General features: G+C 54.3%; 1 protein-coding gene across 2 annotated transcripts in view; it reads right to left on the reverse strand.

Moving 5' to 3' along the window:
* PHACTR3 (phosphatase and actin regulator 3) overlaps nucleotides 1-22,228 on the reverse strand; it is a 221,533-nt gene that overhangs the window by 91,389 nt on the left and 107,916 nt on the right. For both annotated transcript variants that reach the window (XM_027086837.1, XM_027086838.1), the window contains 2 exons: nucleotides 7,646-7,807; nucleotides 3,553-3,630 (listed from right to left, as the gene is read on the reverse strand). In XM_027086837.1, coding sequence (XP_026942638.1) covers nucleotides 3,553-3,630; nucleotides 7,646-7,807 — 240 coding nt within the window. Of the gene's footprint in view, nucleotides 1-3,552; nucleotides 3,631-7,645; nucleotides 7,808-22,228 lie in introns of those variants that run through there.

Raw genomic sequence — 22,228 nt, forward strand, 5'->3', positions numbered from 1 at the left:
CCTGACCGCTTTGTGGGCAGACTCCAGGGGGCTGACCCAGGGGCGTGTCCATGTGCACGCGTGTGCACACCTGTGCAGGGCAGAGGACCTTCCTGGGTTTGGCCTGGCCTAGGACGTTCAAGTGTGAGTTCCTGAGGCTGCTAAGAACTGCAGGCAGCTCTGGGAGGGTCTGTGGCCCCAGCCTGTGGGGGGCCTCTCTGGGCCCCTCGGTCAGTGTTGGAGGCTCGCTCAGCCCCCCAGGTGCCCCCTGGGTGTGAAGTCCAGGCTCAGTGCGGGGTAGGGGGCAGCCAACCACAGGGGGGCGCTCCTGGCTACAAAGCCGGCCAGCCGAGCTGGGCGCAGGTGGTGGCGATGAGGATGATTCCTGAATCCAAGCCGGGGGCCATCTCTGAAGGGGGAGGGGGCGGTTCAACTCCCGGGGCCACGGATCAACCCAGCAGGAACCCTGCTGTCCCACCTCCAGGACAAATTCGGGACCGACAGAGGCTGACCTAGAGCTCGACTTCACCCCAGTAAGAAAAGGCATTTTCTCAGCAAGTGCAGGACAGAAACAATCGCTCCAAGAGATATGCACCCCAGGAGCCTGTTGGCAAACACTCTCACATCTCCCCTTACCCCTGTGCGTCCGTTAGAGGTAATACAGTTAAGAGTTTAAGGGAGATGAGTGGGTGGTGAGCCCACACCCCTGCCCCCTCCCCCAGACCCGGTCCCTTCCCAGGGGCAACGCCTGCTCCCTGCTTCTAACACGCACCCCCCAGCGGGAGCCCCGCAGGCTCACTGCAGACTCAGCCCACCTGTCCCGTGGCTGCCCGGGGTGCCACGGCCACAGGGGTGCCTGTCACCCAGCCGCCTGCTAGGGAGTCGAATTCTCTCCATTCTGTCCATGCTGCAGGGAGAGGCAGGAGGACGCAAGACCCTGTCAGACAGCCCCCGCTTTCTCACCTCCCCTAACCCGCACCCACCTTCTCTTTCCTCCTCCTCGGGGTGCCTGCTCCCTTCCCCCACGGGGTCCTGCGCGGGCTGCTCCACTGGGCTGGAAGATGCTCCCCAGCCTCCCACGGCTCTCTGCTTCTCATCCTTGGTGCACCAACGTTGGAAGCAGCTGGGCTTATAAACTCCGGACGCCTAGGTCCCACCCCCAGCACCTCTGATTGAAGAGCTCGCCAGGTGACCCTAATTGTAGCAAGTTCTGAGAAGCAGCCTGTTGACTCCTGCTATTAGACCCACTCCACCATCACCTCCCCCCAGCCCCGGACCAGGTCAGGGGCCCAACTCACGTTCTTCAGGTGCTACGTGCTTTCCTTCACCATACTCAGCTCAGCTGTGATTTTGTATTGATTTGTGGGATTCTCTAATGTTTGTTCCCCACGGGACTGTGAGTTCTGGGAGAAAGGTATTTTGCTCACCTGTATCCTCAGCAGCTAACACAGACCCTGGCCCATAGCAGATGCTCAGTAAAATGGTGTGGCGTCAGTTAACGAGCGCATTGTCAATTCTTGAGCAAAGAGACTGTGTTTCAGGCCCCTCCATTTCCTGGTCCACAATCACTTGGCCAGAGAGAAAGAGTGATCTAAAGTCAGGGCTGGCAAACTACACCCTGGGGGCCACATCTAGCCCACCGTCTGTTCCACAGAGCCCCGAGCTACGAAGGGATTCTACCTCTTTAAATGGCTGAAAAAGAAAAATAATGCTCGATAGCACATGGAAGTTATATGAAATTCAAATTTCAACGTCCCTAAATAAAGTGTTACCAGCACCCAGCCAAACCCACAACTTTGTGTAGTGTCTGGGGCTGCTTGTGCCTGATAACAGCAGGGGTAAGTATGGACCTCACAGCCTAAAATAATCTACTGTCTGACTCTCTCCAGAAAAGGCTCGCTGACCCCAATCTAAAGCAGGTGGGCTGGCGTGAGATCTCCCCGCCAAACACAGAAGCCAGGAGAGCTGGCCCCTGAGCGCGTCAGCCACGGGCTCACCCCATCAACTCAGCGGCCGGCTCTCGGTACTGAGGCCCCCAGACAGAATCGTTTTACAAAGATTCAGAGTTTAGGAAAGGAAAAACCGCCCTTCTCCTGGAAGGTTTTCCCTTTAATGATTCACCTATCGCTTTATCTTTGACGGGAATCAAATCCATGTTTTCCTTCATCAGTGATAATATTTTTAAAAACAGATGATAAACAGAACTTCATATTGTTTTCATTTTCCCTCCTCCCGCCCCAAGAGTTAAGGTAAGTTTTGTTGGCAACATATTCAAAATGCCAGAGTTTGGAGCTTTTTGGTTCCATCCAAATTCACACAGTCCAGATCTCCATCTCAGCAAAGACATTTTCCCAAATCTCAGTCAGCCTGAGCGTCTAACATCTGAACGTCACAGGACTTGATACCAAGTTTTTTTTACAGACAAAGTTTGATTATTAGCACTAAGCAATTTCCCACGTATGCCTCCCATGAAAACAGCATCATCACCAAAGTACTTTTCCCTTTGCATCTAAAGAAGAGGAATGACCACAAGGGCCCTACCAGACGCGGAGCACGTTATAAATCCGGATTCACGGACTCCATGGGCTCCCTTTCTACTTCCTGATACCTGGGCCAAATTACAAAGACACCAACAATATTTTAAGGCTAAAAGGGAGACAGGAATGCCATTTATTCACATGAGCCTCACAGAATTGGCTCTGTGAGGCCAGGTTCTTTCAATCAGGAGGCAAGAGCTTGGTCCAGCTCCAGAGAGACCTGCAGGCAGCAGTGAGGTTGTCTGAGACCCCACCACCCCTGCCAAGCTTTAGGGTCTCAGAGAACTGGAAAGCATGAAAGTTTAGTGTCAGGACCCAAGTCCCGTGCCTCACGCCATCACCAAGGGAGGAAGATGGGCGAACCCAAGAATCCTTAAATTAATTGTGTGAGTGATAAAACCTGGTGCTTCTGAAAGATGCAAACAAGGGCGGCTTCGCAGACACCACGGTGACGAAGGTTTCTGGACCAGAGTCTGAACAGCATCCAGGCCCTCCAGCTGCGTGACGCAGGGCAGCTACCTCCCAGGCCCTCCCATTGCTCACCTGGAGACCGGGTGATAACACCACACCCAGTCACAAGGATGCTGTGAGGACAAAAGGTTGAAGGCGGGTAGAACGCCCAGCAGAGCACCCAGCATATAATTGATCCTTAATAAACGGTAGCTGTAACACTAGGTGGTCATGGGGAACAAATAACTCACCCGAATCCAGGATTAAACTCTGAATATGAAAAAACAAAAAACCAGGACTAGCCACTAGCTTCACCCACACCCAGCTGGGGCGGGAAGCCACCCCTCATCCCCAGGGCAGGTGGCTGCACTCAGCTCCACGCCCCATGAGCAGCTGACTCTTAGACTCACCGATGGGTCCTCAGAGGCCCGGGGGCTGAGCCGTGGGTCCTCACTGGACCCACGGAGGCCTCATTCAGGTCCAGGAGCCACAGCTGGACACCGGACTCCTCCGACTTCCACGCCACCCTGATGGGCTTGCTGGACCCCCGTGAGACCCCCAGCCCGGCCCGGGGTGGCCCACTTACCCTGCTCCATCATCTCCAGGAGCCCCTTCTTGATGAGGTCCTCCCGACCTTGCCTGCTGGCCATCTTCTTCTCCAAGGCTGCACACACAACACAGACATCCAGGTGAGTCATGGGCAGAGCGCCGCAGGGGCCCGCCCGAGCCCGGCCAGCACCACCTCCAGCGTAGGAAGACAGCAGAGAGGCAGCAGGTGACCGTGGGTTAGGGGCCCCCAGGTGGGGCTGTGGTTCAGGAACCCGAGCTCCCCGCTAAGCAATGTGCTGAGCAGGGCAGAAGGGAGGTACCGTGAGCACTGTTTAAGGCAGTGGCTTGCGTGGCTCATCTGAGAAGCGATGCCCCGTGTACCACCCTCTCTAGGCTCCCATCCCCACCCTCCGCCGACTACGCCTTCATTTTCCAGCCCAAGACCTTGTCCCCCAAATACCCTGGGGTGCTTTTCTGCGGTTCTGTTTTCACCTGCTAAATACATCCCGACCGCCCTTTTGTCTGTTCACAGACCAGTCTTCTGTCCCACCAGAGGCTCCTCCGATGAGCCCCAGGTTCATGCTTTCAAAGAATGTGCCAGTAGGGACTTCCCTTAAGAATCCGCCTGCCAAGGCAGGGGACACGGGTTCGATCCCTGGTCCGGGAAGATCCCACATGCCGCGGAGCAACTAAGCCCGTACGCCACAACTACTGAGCCTGCGCTCTAGAGCCCACGAGCCACAACCACTGAAGCCCACATGCCACAACTACTGAAGCCCGACGCCTAGAGCCCGTGCTCCACAGCAAGAGAAGCTGCCGCAACGAGAAGCCCGCGTACCGCGATGAAGAGTAGCCCCCGCACACTGCAACTAAAGAAAGCCCATGTGCAGACAACGGAGACCCAATGCAGCCAATAAATAAATAATGTTCCTTTAAAATAAAAAGAAAGAAAGAAATAGTAGCTTTAAAAAAAAAAAATGTGCCAGTCGAACAGGAAGGAGGCGGCCGGGCCCCGATCCCCCTCCACCGAGCCCAACGTGCGGAACGAACCTCGTCAATTCCTCCTTTGGAACAGCCCTTCCAGCCCCCTCATCCCAGGGCAAACCCTCCAGCGACTGGCCCCCTGCCCCTGCCTCTCCCCTCCCAGGGGCCGGTCTCATTCTGCTCTCCTTCTTCTCCCTAACTGTCCAGAAAACAATTTGCCTGCAGTAGAATCCAATTTCCAAACACGAACCCATGACACCCCTCAGACCCTCTCTTTAAAAGATACGGACAAAGTACCGGCTATAAGCCTGGATCACAAAGGGCCCTGGGTCACCCACATGTATGAATGCCCTGCCCCACGTGGGAACGAAACAGCCACTCGAGTAGCAGAGCTTAAAGTCTAGTGGCCAATGACAAACAGGCAATGACCATGAAGTTATTTATTAAAAAATATTTACTGAGCACCTACTGTGTGCCGGGCACAGGGGAGCAAGACAGGCATGGACTCTGCCTGAGAGCCAGAGCTTTGGGACAGATGACAAACATCTGGGCGAGTGGCATCAACCAGAACCAGAGGGCATGGGGGCAGGGCGTCTGGGGAAACGCAGCTGCTTCCCTGAGGGTGTTTACGCTGAGGGATGAATACAGAAAACCCAAACATACCGGGAAAAAGACAACTGGGGGCAAAGGGAACATAATTTCCTTTGTGAGTCCAATTTCCAATCCAATGTCCAGGTGCCAGCAGTGTGGATAAAACTGAGAAACGGAACTCTGGCTCTGGGAGGTGACGCCCAGTCCAAAAACAAGAGGCGAGCAGGACGAGGGTGAAGGTCTCCAGGACGGAGGGACCGCGCTGTGACCAGTGCTGGTGGCAGCCTTGGTGGCACCCTGCTCAGATGCACTGACTTGTAGTCCTCCCAATGACCTGAAGAGGCAGTTGCCAGGGGCTGCTGTCTGCAACTCAGGACACCTGTCCCCACGGCCCAAGCCCCCCTCCCCTCCTCCCAGAGCAGGTACGGGCTCAGATGCCACTTCCCAGACTTCAGGCTTCCGAGAGCCACCTTCATGGTGTCACCGGTCCCCACTCTGCCCAAACCACTGTCTGCATTGTTTTGTTTTTTTTTTCCTCTCTCTAAATCATCTTTATTTTTACTTCATCTCATCCTCACCAAGGATGCCTGTGAAGACGGGGATTGGATAGGCTGAAATAAATAACATCCCACACTCTGGGGGGAAAGAACGGTTTAGCATAAATAAATGAAATGCAGCGCTATCTGCAGAATTCCAAATGCCTGATAAAGGGCCCAACGGGGATGCCTGCCTGAAGGCAGGGATGCTGCAGGTCTTAACCTGGAGACCCTCAGTCCCCCGGCAGGGCCCGCACAGCATCCTGAAAAACTCACAGGTTGCTCCCCGCAGCCCAGTGCCAAGTGGGCCAGGGACACAGGGTCCCGAGAGCACGCAGCTCACCCTCCAACCCCACGGCCCAGAGAGCATCAGGGGCTCCCCAAGGTCACAGAGCTCACCCTGCTCTGGCCCCCTAAGCCTTTCACTGATGCCCGGGCGAGGCTTCCCCAGCTCGGTGCGTTTGCACAGCTGTTCCCCCGGCTGCGATGCTCTTCCCTGCTTCCCTCCAGGGGACCGATTACGTCTCAGCTCAGTGTCACCTCCTCACCTGGACCTTCTCAGGCCACTCAGCCCAGGGCAACGCCCACCCCCACCTCCTCCTCAGCCCCGCCAAGGTCGTGACTGTCACATGTGCTTGTCTGTCGCCTGGCCCCCCAGTTGGCGGAAAGCTCTAAGCGGGCAGGGCCTGGGGCTCCCTGTCTACTCTGTGCCTGGCACACAAGAGCCACACAAGGTTCATCGAATATCGACGTTTGTTCTGCTCTCATCCTTGACGAGGAGAATCTGTCCATCAACTTCTTGGGTAGTTAAAAAAATAAGTTTGTAAATTGCATAAAAAGTGTGGGTGGAAGTACCCCCCGCTGCTGTTAGGCGCCCCCCCTGCCCCCCGCCCCACCGGCTTTGCCTCTGCCATCCCCTGAGCCCGGGAGTCTGCACCACTTCAAGGCTGGGACCACAGGGACCGCCAGAGGCAACAGCCCAAGACGGGCACTTAGCAGGCGGGTCCCCGAGGCCCAGGACTAACTCCACACGAGCAGCTCCCTCGCTGACTGTTTCCAGCAGTAGCTAACAGGCCTGTGGGAGCCGAGATGCTGTCTCCCCTGGGGTCTGCTTCTCAGGGCACCCCATCGCCCAGGAACCAGACCCGAGCCCGGCTGCCAGGGCTCCAACCCCAAGCCCACAACCTGCTGCTGCCTGGCCCTGGGAGTGGCTGCCCATCTGATCCCGCTTCCCGTTCCTGACATGGGCAGGGGCGCTGTGATACGGGGGCTTCTGAGCACTTCGTTGTTAGAAACGTGCTGTGTCGCTTTGACTCTTACGGCCAGTGTGTTGTCGTCACCACGTGCATCCCCTGCATCAGTCTCGTGGCCAGAGCTCCTGGCTTGGAGTTCGAGGGGGCGGGGGCAGCGGTCCAGCCTCTCGTAACCCAGCTTCCCACAGAGCTGAAGGTGAGTGAGGGGAGCTCTGGGGTCCTTTAGTGGGAGGAGAGCATCCGGACGGGGCTGCCCAGGTAGGAGCTGCCTCTTCAGGAGGAGCTTAGGAGCCGGCGAGCGTCAGTATCGAGGCCAAACTGAGGCCCCGACCCTCTGAGTGAATCCCCCAGGGGGCTCTTAGGGACGGTGGGACCCAGGCCCCGGGGTTGTCAAAGTGAGGGTCCAGGTGCAGGAAGGCTGGGTGCTCCCCACTCCGGTGTGGTCAGGAAGGAGAGATGGTTACAAGCCAGGCCTCAGCTCCAGCCTGGCCTTGCACTGACCTTGAGTCTGCATTTTTAACTAGGTCGAGGGTGACGTGTGTGCCCCTTACGGTCTGGGCGTGAGTGGGCTTCGGGTGGGACCTAGAGCTGCTTCCCCGCCCCCGCCCCCACCAGGGACCTGGAAGGGCTGGTGGAGAGAGGGGACCCGCAGGAGGTTGAACAGCTCCTGGCCGTCACAGGCCACAGAGCACAGCCTGCCCCTCCCAACACCAGCCACAGAAAGCGCGGTGACGGTGACGCCAGGCCCCCTCTCCCTGGTGCTCACCGGACGTTGTCTGCTTCAATTTTTCATTTTTCTTTTTCCTCCATTTCCAGGGTTTGAAGATTCTGCCCAGGGTGGCCAGTTTGCTGTTTCTCCTCACGGGGGGAGTTCGAATCCCTGAGAGCAGATATTCAGAGCGCACTGCGGGGGTTTGGTCCATCTCATCTGGAAGGCGAAAACCCAGCGAGGCGGTCAGTGATGACCAAGCCCACACGACAGCCTGGGGGGCCCGAGGTGACTCCCCTCCTCCCTGGGGCCACCAGTGATCCTCCAAAGCCTGGGGCTCAAGAGGGTGGGCCAGGCGATGGAGACGGGGCTTGTTCCATCATGTACCAGCCCACGTTCAGTTGGGTTAATTCACCTCCTGCTGCCTGTGAGAAGGGGCAGAGTTTATCCAGAACCAGGAAGCCCTAGAGACACCCAAAGATGCAGGAACAGCAGGGCTGGAGAGAGCGAGGACCAGGCCAGGGGAGGCCACCAGCAGTCGGAGGGGCCAGGACCTGGGATGGGCGGTCATCAAAAGACCCAGCCCAACGCCCCATGGGACGGGCGTCCCAGGGACAGGCAGCCCCAGCCGGCAGCCTCCAGAGCAACCCCTGAGGTTTGACTTCCAGAGGGCTGTGCCCGTCAGCAGCCCAAGCCACTCAGCCCCTCTGAGCCTCAGTTTCCACATCTGGAAAATGAAGCTTATCATCATCCCTGATGCCTAGGGTTGAGAGGAAAATTCTGTGTGACCATACGGTGGCCATGACGTCTGGAAACAGGTAGACACACATAATACACAGTTTATCAATAGCATGTTACGATCCACGTGAAGTAATATTATCTGTGTTTTGAAACTGTCTACCCATTCTGCCTAACATGCCGTGCCAGCACGGGTGGCTCTCAGTAGACATTTTCATAATCATTTATATTGTGTAAGTAATACGATAATTACTATGGAGCAAAAGTTAGTCACTACTTGTTCTGGGCCGAGTGCTAACATATTTTACCCCCATAGGAAATCTATGAGGTGGAGCCTGTTATTATATCCATTTTACAAATGGGTGCACTGGGGCTCGGAGCCCCAAGCCATTCTGTTAGCTGCCAGAGCGAGGGGATGATGGCCTCGGGCGGCCTGACTCCAGAGGCCCCTCTCGTATCTCTAAGCTGCTTCTAGGGTGACGATATAACTTTATCACCCAAAGCAGGACACACATGGATGGAACACAACAGGAGGCGTAAACCAACACCGTCCAAACGAAGCCAACCACTCTCTCCAGCTGTTCTTTTTCCGTGCAGCATGCAGGATCTTACTTCTCCAACCAGGGATCGAACCCACGACCCCTGCAGTGGAAGCGCAGAGTCTTAACCACTGGACCGCCAGGGAAGCCCCTGTCTACAGCTGTTATTTAATTGAGTGTTAAGTGTACACCAGAGGCTGGGTCCGCAGGGGGTCCACAAAGAAACCTCGTGTGGACAGACAGCCCAGGGGTCTCGTTGGAGGACTTCTCTCTGCGGACTTAGCAAACCAGCCAGGCTCCTAAGCCCGTGACATTTTCCACCTTGGGTTCAGCTGTAAGCCCAGTGCCTGGCGCCTAGTAGGGGCCCAGGAAGTTCGGGTGGGGAAGTCAGTGAGCCAGGGCAAGGTCACGACCCCCAGCGCCGCACTCCAGGCGTGCAGGATGCAGATGGTCCTCCTCTCCTCAAGAGTCAGTTCACTGCGTGTTATTATCCTCTCCTTTCCTTCCTCCGCCCACGGATGCCAGATGGGAGTGGAACCGCCGGTGCCATGTGGCCCCAGAAAAGCTGACTGTCCTGGAGGCATTTTTGGCACAAAGGAGAAAGAAACGGCCTGGTCTCCCCAAGCTTCCAGGCTGGTTTGAAGATAAAGACGAAGATCCCCAGAGATACGCATGTAGATGAGGAAGAACTGTCATCGCTTTATTTATATCTCATCTCACTCCACAAAGGATGGGCAGCCATTATCAGAAACACATGCCCAACAAGACAAATGAGTGTCCGAGGAAATCCAGAGGAAGGGGAGTCTGGACAGAGCCACCGCATCAGGGGTTAGAGACACCACGTGTGGCTCTGAGCTTCCTGGCAGCCAAAGCAAAAAGGAGCAGCACATAGAATAAACTACAAATCAGACCCCAAACCTCACTCCATCTGCCCCCTGTATCACTGTGACTTTAGTCCAGGCCACCAGCATCTCTACCCCAGATGCTCACACAAGCCTTCTAACTGGTGTCCCCGTGAACCCCTATAAATGTAAGTCTGATCGTATCGCTTTCCTGCTTACTCCCTGTGGCCTCCCTTCTCATTTAGGACAAAATTGCCAAGGCTGTAAAGGTCTCGGAAATCTGCTCCCAAGCCCCGCCCACCTCACCCCTGCCCACTAGCCCCCTGTTCCATTTCATCAGCAGCATTATTGTGCATTAGCATCTATGGCATGTTATGGAAACCAGAACGTCGTAACTGTTAGGATGCAGCTACCAGAAGCAGGGATCCAGGCTCACACCCTGGCTCTGTCATTCACTACCTGGGGCTGAAGTGTTGACACCACTGTCCTCCCTGCATTTTCACCTTTACCCCGGCCTTGCTGGGGGAATAGGGGGTACAGGGGATTTCCCAAGTCCTTACCTGGGGGCTCACCATGTGGCTTGCTTGAACCAATGGGAGGTGGGCAGAAGGGACATCGTGGCCCCCTCCTCAACACCCCTTCCCCCCTCGCTCCACATCACTATTTTATTTATTTATTTATTTATTTTTTGCAGTACGCGGGGCTCTCACTGTTGTGGCCTCTCCCGTTGTGGAGCACAGGCTCCGGACGTGCAGGCTCAGCGGCCATAGCTCATGGGCCCAGCCGCTCCACGGCATGTGGGATCCTCCCAGACCGGGGCACGAACCCGCGTCCCCCGCATCGGCAGGCGGACTCTCAACCACTGCGCCACCAGGGAAGCCCCCACCATCACTATTTTAATACATTGCCTCCCTGCTCCCTCCCCACAGTGGCTGGAGCAGGTACTGTGGTTCCCACCTCACTTCCGACACACCTGCGTCCTCACCGCAGAGCCTGGGGCACAGGCGGGGCATGCCGACCACTGAACAGACTGCACACCACTCTCCCCTTGAGGATTCATTCACTCATCCATTCACTCATTCATTCATCTATTCAACAAAAACTTATTGACACCAGCCATGTGCCGGAATTGCACCAGGAGGAGAATGTGCAGAGGTGAACAGAAAGAATCCCTGCCTCTGTGGGGCTTCTAGTGGCCAGCGGGAGACGGACAACGGGAGGGGGGACGTTAAGAAACCAACCCTGCTCGCCCCATAGTTAGTTCCCTGCTGCCTTCCTCTCCTTACCTTTCCCCATCACATTCATCACCTGGTGTGTGTGTGTGTATGTCTGCGTGCGCACACACAGACACGCACACACACAGACGCAGATGCACAGTTATTTGTTTGCCTTTTGCTCAGTCACCTCCCTAATTTGAGAGCAGGGTCTGCCTTTGATGGTTGGTTTGCAGCTGAATCCCTGGTGCCCAGAACACGTAAGATAGGAACCCATGTGGTGAAGGAGATCCTTCCAGACATGAGGACGGATGGACAGAACCCAGCATCTGCTCAGGGAGCCGGGGGAGACGCGGGGGCTGACTGGCAACGGAGGGTTATGAAAGGCTGCTCTGAGCGCGTTACTGGAGCAGAAGCCTGGGTGAAAGGGAGCCAGCAGTGTAGATGGGAGCGGGGGCAGGGAAGAGGGTCCCAGGCAGAGGAAGAGCGAGGTCGAGGGCTTGGAGGAAGAGCGCAGGGTATGAGGGCCACGGATGCAGCTGCGGAGGCACGCAGGGGCTTGAACCTGATTCAGAATTCAGCAGGAGCGACTGGGTCTCTTCAGCTCAAACGACCTGATCTGTTCATCTACCAAATATCCAATGTGCGCGACCAGGAAGACACCTTAGTCTGAGCGACTCCCCAGGGGCCTGCTGTCACTGGGGGAGCAAAGGTGGGGACAGGCTCCAGAGGTCTGAAGCCTGCACCTCCAGCACCCTCTCCCCCCGCCTGGCCCCAGGTGGTGCAGGCCCAGGGCCAGGCAGGGTGAGGGCTCCCGAGGGCCGTCACTCATAACCCAAGGCCAGCAATTTCAGAAGAGATGTTCCGTCCAGTGAAGGAATCACTTACAAGCCACCCAAGGGCATGAATGGGTCACCGACGGTGTGCATGGGGGTCCGAGGGAGCAGAGCGGGGGCGGGCCCTCCTGGGTACCGTGTGGCCCACTCACACTGGAGGGTGGGAGTGAATGTGGGCAGGTGCGTGTCTAGCAGAGAGGGTGTGTGCATATGTGCATGCGTGTGCCTATATGGGAGGGCGTGCGTGCACCTGTACGTGTGCGTCACACAGAGAGAAGGGAGGGTGGGGGACCGCCACCATCCTCTATCCCCAGCCCTTGAATTCGCTCAGCGTCCCTGGAGTTGCCCGGGAACCTCCTTCCCACATCAGGGAGGATTCCCAGATCCAACACATCAGCAGACCCCTGCAGCCTCTGAATAGCACGCGGTGCTAAGCTCCAGGGGCGCCTCTGCCACCTGTGAAGCATTAGCAGTTAATTAATGACAAATGTTTCCCCGCATCTGCTGGGAAAGTACAACGTGCGGCTGCAGGGCAGGCAGGAGGCCGTCCAGGCTCCCAAAGGATGGATGGGCCAGGCGCCCCGCCCTGGGGCTGAAGGCGCGGCTCCAGCCCCTCCCATCTCTGGTCCCTTCCACAACTCCAGCCCTCTCCCGGTCCCCTCTGAGGTTAACGGCAGTCAGGGCCCTCGTCCCCCAGGACCCACTGCCACCACGCCATCAACGGATCCCACAGACCTACAAGTCAGGCACTTCTAGAACCAGGCAGTGAAGGACACCAATGCCATGGCTGAGGGCACTGAGCTTACGGACTAACTTCCATGCCTGGCTCAGGGCCAACTCCTTTCTTCCTAATATCCCCTTCCGTCCTAGCTCTGATCACCCTCAGATATCATCCTGGGATCTGTTATTTATTGTTATCGTCTGTCTTTCCCACTGGAACCAACGTTAAGCTTTATGAGAACAGGAACTGTGGCCACCTTGCTCGTCATGGGTCCCTGGCCTCTTTACTGGCGCCTGGCACCCAGGAAGTGCTCTAATAAACACCTGCGCAACCTGTGAATCTGAGAGGCAGAGCTGCCAGGGCCGGAGCCAGGATGTGGTCCCCGTCCATCTGACTCCACAGTCCTCGCCTTAGGGATGTCTGGCATTTCTGCTTCGTCATCTTCTATCCCCTGACCCGGCTCTGTCTCCTTCCACTTCACCAGGTCACCTTCCCCAAAACACAGTGGAAAGGAAGCTCCGCTCCCCGATTACCAGGTGCCACGTGCTGAGCGGCTGGCCTCACAGGGAAGACAGGCACCATCCGTATCAGACAATATTCGAACAGGACCTTTTGCTTGTTTCATTCATTCCTTCATTCACTCACAAATTCATTCATCAAGCATCCGCTGAGGCCTGCTGTGTGCCAGGGCTGCTCTGAGTCTGAGACAGCGCAGTGAACGCACACTGACACGCTGTCTTGCTCTGCGTGAAGCTCGCCTGCTTGCAGTGAGACGCCTTCAGAACGTGATGCGAGCTATGGAAGTGGGGATGTGGGTCAACAGAGCGTGGCCTCTATTTCTTCGGTGAGTCCTTCCCTGCCCCCAAAGAATCCATCTGGCAATACGGAGCGACCAGCTTCTTTAAACAAAGCACGGTGCCAGGTATGAGGTAGAAGAAAGAGGTGCTGGACACCCCCCTGCCCTAGTGGGCCCACTGACCACGGAGAAAATCAAGGTGCACGGAATCACCAGGAGGAACCAGGATGGAGGATTACAACCGCAGGGGAAGTAACTCTTCTTGCCTGGAGCGGGCGGACTCGGAGAAGGCTACTGCAGGTGGGGGTGATTTTGGAGTTGGGCCTTGGAGGTTGACTAGGAATTGAATAAAAGGTGCAAACCCATAAAAGCGTGATCGTACATGGTGTTTGGAAGATAATGGTAAAGCAGCGGAGCGAGATCTGACACCGCCAGTCAGAGGTTCAGAGCCCCGGAAAATCTCCACGTATAAAACGGGGATCCACAGAGAGATACCAGCTTCCCACGGTGCCAGCTAACGACCAACACACACACACACACACACACACACACACACACGGAAACAAAATCATCATCACCACCGACCATCAGTAACAGGAAAAGCTCATCTCAAAGTAAGAAAGGCATCTTTACTATTGATATATCGATAAATATATTGATAAATGAAAAACGAGCAAGCCTGTGTTGTCCTTCGTGTTCCTAATTTGCTGGCATGGGTCTGTGTACTTGAACCTGAGAACCCTTAGGCTGGAGCTCTCTTGGTTTCTCGATGGAGGGGATGGACAGCAGTCTGGGGACCAGACAAGAAGAGCTGTATGTGGCCGTGATAGGAGCCCTGAGGGCAGGGAATCACTGAGGGATCTGGTACCAGATCAGCCCCGCAGAGAACGTCCGTGCGGGCGGCAGCTTCATGGAACAAAGCAGACGGCCAGGAGGCCCACTGAGAAGGGACAGGCAGGGCGAGAGCAGTGGGACAGCAGAGAAGGGAGACGGGAATCCAGAGACGTTGCTGAGGCAGAGTCCTCGCCAGAGCTGGGTGAGAAACCAGTGTGGGCCAGTAACACATACAGAAGAGTCAAGGAAACCAAGGTTTGTTCTGTCACCACTGTCACCAGCAACTGCAGCATCTGCTGGACACTTACTGTGTGACAGCTGTGTCCTGAGCACCTGACGTGAATCAGCTCATTCCCGTCCCATCAAGACCCAAGAAGGCAGGTCGTTATCGTCATCACTCTCGTTATGATGAGGAAAATGGAAGCAGAGATGGGAAACAGTTTTCCCAGGTCACGCGGCTAAAGTGACACAGTGGGCTTGGAAATCAGGACATCTGCTCCCAAAGCCCTCGTCCTAACCCCAATGTTAGACTACTCAGAGCAGAAGATGACAGCACTGTTATCTGGGATACAGGGTGAAGGAGGAGAGAAGAGCATTAAAGCCACGTATACTGGGCTTCCCTGGTGGCGCAGTGGTTGAGAATCCGCCTGCCGATGCAGGGGACACGGGTTCGTGCCCCGGTCCGGGAAGATCCCACATGCCGCGGAGCGGCTGGGCCCGTGAGCCATGGCCGCTGAGCCTGCGCGTCCGGAGCCTGTGCTCCGCAACGGGAGAGGCCACAACAGTGACAGGTCCGCGTACCGCAAAAAAAAAAAAAAAAGCCACGTATACTAAAATCACGGCATTTAGGGTCAAAAGACCAATGGCTGTGGCCAGGCTGCAAGAGATGTGGCCTGACGGCCGCTGTCCTCTAAGAAAGTGCTGGGTGTTTTAATAGACCCACCACCTGGATGGGTCCGGACCTCCAAAACCAAATTTACGAAATGGATTTGAAATCTCTCAGACGTAAAAGTATTCCTGGTTCGACCCTCTCCACTCCTACTGGAAAATTCTGGAGAAATGACTGAAGCACATGATAGGTGGGGAGCACTGATCCATACGCAGAACTAGGGCCACCGGTGAACAGCTTCCAGGAGGGGGTGTGGCGGGGAGGCAGGGTTAGCAAGACGGGAGCGTTTATTTCAAGGGGGAAAGAATTCCTCAAGGTCTGCGGCTCTATTCCCAGCAGCTCTGCAGAGTCCTCCCTACAGCTCTGCGAGCGAATGCATCAGAAGCTGTGAACGCTGACAGCCCCCTGGGGTGGAAAAACTGCTGCCTTTCCAGTCTGGAGGAAACAGAGACCCCACAGCGGGTTCTTCCTCCTTCTCAGGTGCCCAGGACAGTGCTGGGGACCCGAGTGAATGAATGAAGGAATGAAAGAGATTGATCCTGTGATACAAAAACTGAAAATGAATCAAAACGCGGGTCAATGGTAATGAACAAAGAGCTGAGCCACCTCTGTGCCCCCTGCCAGAGGGGGATAACTATAATTCCTAAGCAACTTCCTGGCCCCATGCTGCCCCGCCATTTCTCCCTAAGCAGACAGCATCTCCTTTCTCTCCCTTCCCCATTAGTGGAGGTGCTAAGGAACATACAGAAGGAAACTCAAGAGCCTGGCTGAGCTTCCGAGTGAATAACAGCCCCTGGAATACTGTGAATGGAACAGTAGGAGTATGTTCTCGTAGGAGAACATACCTTTGAATGCTCGCAGGGAGGCCACCAAATCCTTTTGGATGTTCAATACAAACAAACAACCCCAGGAGGCGGGGATTACATTTGCAGCTCCATTTTACATTTAGGAAGTGGAGGCTATGGGGGGCCCGCGTGGAAAGTCATACAGCTGGGAAGTGGTGGGTCCGGCATTGGAGCCCAAGTTCTCCGACCTAAAGTTCCCCATCTGGGCATGACACCAGTGTTTCCCAAAGCATGTCCCATGGAACCCTAGCAGGGGCGATGCTTTGTGAATGAAGACACTTGGGAAACACTACCTACACCAAAAGGCTTCTCTGAAGAGCGCCGCCATACATTATCATAGTAAAGCCTCTGAGAAGTCCTGCAGTAAAAGCAATCCCGTTCAGCCGCTTGGCCAGCTTTTCCTAAACAGATGGGTCAGCCAACACGCATTTACATCTTGCTGCCCAGACAGCAAGAACCCCACAAAAGCTGTCACATGGAGTTTGAGCACTAGACCTGAGATTAAGCACTTTCAACGTAGTCCTGCTAAGTAGTGCTAAGGACAATTTACTTTTGGAAGTTAACACTCTTTTCCCCGATATCTGTATTCCAAGGGTAACAGGATTCTCTAAGATCTTAGCAGAGGTTGGGTCTCAAAATTTCCCGAGTCTCTAAGCCTCTTCCAGCTGTCTAAGGTCTCCTACACGGAAATGATGCTGAAATTAACTCTAGAGAAATGGGCATCCTTCATGCCTCTGACACCAGTGGAAAAATCAACACATTATTAAAAGTGGCTTCTTTTTTCCCTCATATGTATCGTGGAAAAAACAGCACATCTAACTAGAAAGCCCATCTGTTTAGCATCAACCCCATAATTCTGCCAATGGTGGCGGGTGTCTGCCAGACATATGGCCAATTCTCCAAGTGAAATCAGCTCAAATCTGTAAATCAAGTGAATCCAAAAAGGCTGCACAGAGCTTAGAACCAGGAGTTGAAACATGAAGACGACGGGGTCAGGGAAGGAAAAAGGAAGGATCTGGAAAATCGGCTTTGTCGTCATTGGGTTTCGTAGGATGCTCTGTATCTGCACACAAGCAAACGCTCATAAAAATGATTTTGCAAGAAGCCCAAAGACTTTGCAAAGACTAAAAGCTGGTTTCAGAGGCATCCTCTTAAAGATGCTATTTTACAGAGCGGAGACAAAGCAGTGTTTCAGAGAGAAGACATAAACGGTAAAATAATGCATCAGGAGAGTTTAGCATCACAGTATAAATTTAGACAAATAACATCGCCCAACATCTTCAAAGCCCAAGTTCCAACTCTGACTTTCCAACCCTCAAGTGTAAGATGAGATTCTTAAATAATGTCAGTCAACGCTTAAGGACATACAAATGTTAATTTTAAAATATGCATACTTTAGCATTTTTCACAGGAACTAAACACGTTTTAAATGCTGGGAAGATTCTAAGCCAACAGATTTGTGTTTAGAAAATGTGTCCCAGACGCATTTTGCTTAGGTCAAGGATGGGCAAGTATTTTCTGTAAAGGGCCAGATAGTAAATATCTTAGACTTCAATAGTAAGTCACTTGGGCTTTGAGGGCCAGACAACTTCTGTTACAATTACCCAACTCTGCTGCCGTAGCATGAAAACAGCAGTAGATGGTATGTAAATCAATGGGCGTGGCTATATTTAAATAAAACTTTACTTGCAAAAACCAGCGGCAGGAGGATTTGGTCCACGGTCTGTCACTTGCCAACGCCTGCCTTAAATGGTCCCTTTGGAAATGTCTTCAGGGAAAAAGTACTACTGGACACCCCAGGAAGAAAAAGGGAGAAAAGGAACATTTTCTGATCCTGAGCCTTTACTGTCCTGCCCACCTCTAACCCCTGGGCTCCAGGCCAGCTGCACTCTGCCCACCCTATTCTGCAGCCTCCTCCCTGGTTTCCAGGCATCCACTAATCCTGCTCCCCTAAGCAAACGGGGCCTCGCATCACTGCCCTGCTTAATGTCATAGTGGCGTCTAGAATGAAATATAAAACCTCAACTGTGACCCCAGAGTCCTGGTCTCTGCTTATCTCACACCATGCCAAGCCCTTGCCCCACTATGCTCTAGTTCTGTCTGTCTCTTTCTGTCCTCCCACCACAGGGCTGCCTCCCAGGCCAATCCCTCTAGAGGCCACACTTTTCCCTGATGAACTCTTACTCATTCCTCATGGCCCCATCCTCTATACTCACCTGTTAGGTTTCCTGTTAGTTTTTCTGCCATAGTCTTCAATAGAATTTATAATTAGCTATTGATTTCATGTTCATTAGTTTAATGTCCATCTTGGCTATTTGACCACGAGAGCACGTTACTGAGTCCAAGTTTGTACTGCTGGCCACACGACAGACCAGTAAATCGAGAGGTGAGTTGTTGGGGCCAGGAATGGCGACTTTATTTGGAAAGCTGGCAGACCAAGAAGATGGTGAACTCACGTGCCAAAGAACCCTCTCGCCTGAGTTAGAATTCAGGCTTCTTTTACACTAAAAGGGGACGGAGTAAAGTCAAACACTTCCTGGTTCCCATCAGCCTCCGGAGGGAATGTGTTACTTTCTTCCTTCCTGCCATCATTCACAGGTGGGCCTGGTCAGGAGTTTCCTGTGAGCAAAAGGTATTTTAGCCTAATGCTCATTACCTGAGAGGGAGGGTTTCCAGAGACGGGCCATTATGCATAATTTTAAGCTTATAGGCAACATCCCTTTAGAGATGAACTTGTAAGAGACCACGGAAGGTTCTTCCCTGTTACAAGCAGAGCCCAAGTGTGTCCTGTATAACTGCCTCCCTAACCCCCAAACAGCCCAGGGGGGCCCCGCAAGGGCTCAGCAGGTATTGAGGGGAGCTACAGATCCTTCTATGATCAAGTTCACAGCCCCTGCCCAGGGTGGGGAGCTGGTCCAGGCACATCTGAAGGTTATCATCCTACCAGAACAAGGCAGGGTTCTCAGGATTTCGCACGTTGGGTTCCCTCGTGAATTGAATGGCCTTCCTGCCATGTGCTATGTTTTTGCCTGGCTCGGCCTCCTTCTGGCACCTCATCGGTTGAGCTCTGGCTGCTCACCGAGAACTTTCACCCAAGAGCCATGGATGTGATGCCTGAACACCTGTAAGCATCTGCACATCTGTTGTCATCGGGGTTCTTGCTTCTCCAAAGGCCCCTGTTCTGGCCCTGGCACCTCTGGTGACTGTCACGGAAGCGACAGAACAAGATGGAGACGGCAGACAAGCCAGCAACCGAACAGCACACTCTTCCTGGGGACGAGCAACAGCCAGGGACGGGCCAGTCCTGGGAACCTGCTCCTGCGGTGTCACCTGTCTGCTCAGACATCCCTAAGGACCTCCCGCTGCCGCTGGACAGCAGCCCCCTCTGGCGTCCCCAGCGAGGGCCAGCCCAAGCGGCACCGGTCCCAGCCACCACTCTGGGCCGCCAGGGAGCCGCTCAGGGTGGAGGATGCAGCCAGCTCTGTCCACTCCCCGCTGCACCCACACTGCACTGACTCGCTCACACTTCGGTCCACTTTCCTGAGCGCCTACTCTGTGCCTGAGACCTGGCCCCTGCCCGCCCAGTCCCAGGGTCTAGGGGTGGAAGAAGGTGACAGTCGTGTGAATGGGCAATTAAGACAGTGCGACTTTACCACTCCTCCCTCCCCTGGACCCACCCGGGTCCCGGTCACCCTCATTGCTCCCAGGTTCCTGCAACATCCTCCCCTGGGTCATGTCACACCATGTCCCCTGACCCACACCTTTCCCTGCTTAAACCCCGCCGGTGGCTTCCAGTTGCACCTGGAATAAAATCCCACGTGGTTCCTCACGCCCCGGGACCACTGCCCTCACCAGCAGCCCCGATCCTGGGGGTCTTCAGCTTCTCCACCCTCCTTCCACCTCCAGACCCCTGCACTTGGCGGCCCTGGAGGCTCCCTCTCCCTCCCGCCTTTGCGAAGCAGCCTCCTTCTCGTCTCTGGGGTCTTGGTACCACGGTCTCCTCCATGGGAGGTGCACTGAGCCACAGTGAGACTCCGGCACGGGCCCAGCACACCTCACCCCTTCAGAGCACGCGCCCCTCCCTGAGGTGAGCTGATCTCACAGTCTCTGCCCACTGGAGAGATGCAGGCCCAGCCACAGCGGGTTCCTGGGAGATACTCTGGAAGGAATCAGTGAACGAACTGATGATGGACAAGGCACTGTGATGGAGACTGAGACAGGATTCTGTGGGCAGAGAAAGGACTGGTCTCCGGACTCAGGTAAGACTTCCTGGGAAAGTGAGGACACCTGTGGTGAGCTCTGACATGTCAGGAAGAGTTAAGTTAGCTCTAATAAATACTAAAAAAAGAAAAGATAATACTCCATTGTTTGAATGTATCACATTTTGTTTCTCCATTCATCCCCTGATGGTCATTTGGGTGGTTTCCGCCTTTTGGTGGTTGTAAATAGTGATGCTATGAACATTCACATACAAGTTTTTGTTTGAACACCTGTTTTCAATTCTTCTAGGTATATACCTAGGAGTGGAATCGCTGGGTCCTGTGGTAGCTCTGTTTGTTTTTTTTAAGATTTATTTTTATTATTTATTTATTTTTGGCTGTGTCAGGTCTTAGTTGTGGTGCACGGGCTCTTCATTGCTGTGTGCAGGCTTCTCTCCAGTTGCGGTGGGCGGGTTTTCTCTTCTTTAGTTGTGGCGCGCGGGCTCCAGGACGCATGGGCTCTGTAGTTTGCAGCACACAGGCTTTAGTTGAGGCATGCAAGTTCAGTAGTCGTGGCACGAGGGCTTAACTGCTCCGTGGCATCTTAGTTCCCTGACCAGTGACTGAACCCGCGTCCCCTGCATTGTAAGGCAGATTCTTTACCACTGGACCACCAGGGAAATACCTCACTTTTTTTTTTAATTGAAGTATAGTTGATTTACAGTGTTGTGTTATTTTCCAGTATATAGCAAAGTGATTCAGGTTTATATATATATATGTCCTTTATAGGTTATTATAAGATTTTAAATATAGTTCCCTGTACTATACAGTAGGTCCTTGTTGTTTACCTAGTTTATATATATTGTATATAGTAGTGTGTATCTGTTAATCCCAAACTCCTAATTTATCCCTCTGCCCGCCCCACTTTCCCCTTTGGTATAAGTTTCGGTTTTGGAGGAAATGCCAGTCCATCCTCCAGGGTGGCTGCACCATATTACATCCCCAGCAGGAATGAATCACTGACACACGCTGCAGTGTGGATGAACACAGGAAACACGAGGCCAGTCACAAAAGACCACATACCATCTGCGCCCATTGACATGAAACTCCCAGAACAGGTAATCCACAGGGACACAACGTAAATCAGTGGTTGTCAGGGCTGGGGGGAGAGGGGAATGGGCAGTGACTGCTAAATGGGTCTAGACTTTCTGTTTAGTGCTGAAAAGTTCTGGAATTAAAGAATGGGGATGGTTGCACAACAATGTGAATTGTACCTTTTAAAATGGTTAAAATGTTAAATGTTACGTTACGGGTCTTTTAGCTCAATTAAAAACCAGAAAGCCTGTCCGACCCAGTGGAGCTCCCTGACATGTCCTAGAGCCGGAGACAGACCTGCAAAGCCCACCCAGTGGTTTCTGGGTGAAATGAGAAGCAAAGGGTCGTATGGTTTCCCGCTCGCCTGCATCTGAGTGGGGCCTGGCCTGGTGCCGAGGAAGCCCAGTGTCTCGGGGAATAAACGACGCAATGATCCCAGCCCCAGCAGGTCTGTACCGGGTACTCAATGCCGACTCACTTCCAGGCTGCCTCTGGGCCTGGCCTCCTCGTTCACACGTGTCATCTTCACAGAACTAGGACTCTGGGATCCAGAAGAAAGCTGGTCAGGATGCCAAACAATAACCCACACATACATCAGGCCCGTGATTCACGCCGACTTGAAGGAGCCATAGAAACAAAAAGGCTCACGCTTTGCGCAGACTTTGCAATCCCCCTAAACTACAAACGCGTTAAGGATCACACATGTCTAAGCACTCTGGCTGCGGGGATGGTAAACCGCGCTCAGGCCGTCGCCACGTGGGGCCACCTGAGCTGGCACTCCAGAACACTCTCCATGTGTCTGAGCACACGGGAAACGGTGCACACCCTGAACTCGCCGGCAGCCCTTAGCCGCCTTAGTTCTTCAAGGCGCGGCCAAGACGTTGGCTGGGGACTGACCCAGGACAGGCACTGGCAGGGCTCTCCCTGGGTCCTGGAGTCCTTGCACCACGGTCATGGCCCTGCCCGGCTTCCATGTGCTTCTGCTCTAAGCTGCCCCTTCACCCCGCACCCCTCGGGCTCCTGCAGCTGAGTTGCCCTTTGCCCTCGTGCACGGAGAGAAGGCGGTAATGGGGGCCACACGGCCTGAGATCA

The sequence above is a fragment of the Aethalodelphis obliquidens genome, unplaced genomic scaffold (genome assembly GCF_003676395.1).
Source record: "Aethalodelphis obliquidens isolate GAN/ISIS:26980383/991018 unplaced genomic scaffold, ASM367639v1 scaffold57, whole genome shotgun sequence".
Taxonomy (NCBI): domain Eukaryota; kingdom Metazoa; phylum Chordata; class Mammalia; order Artiodactyla; family Delphinidae; genus Aethalodelphis; species Aethalodelphis obliquidens.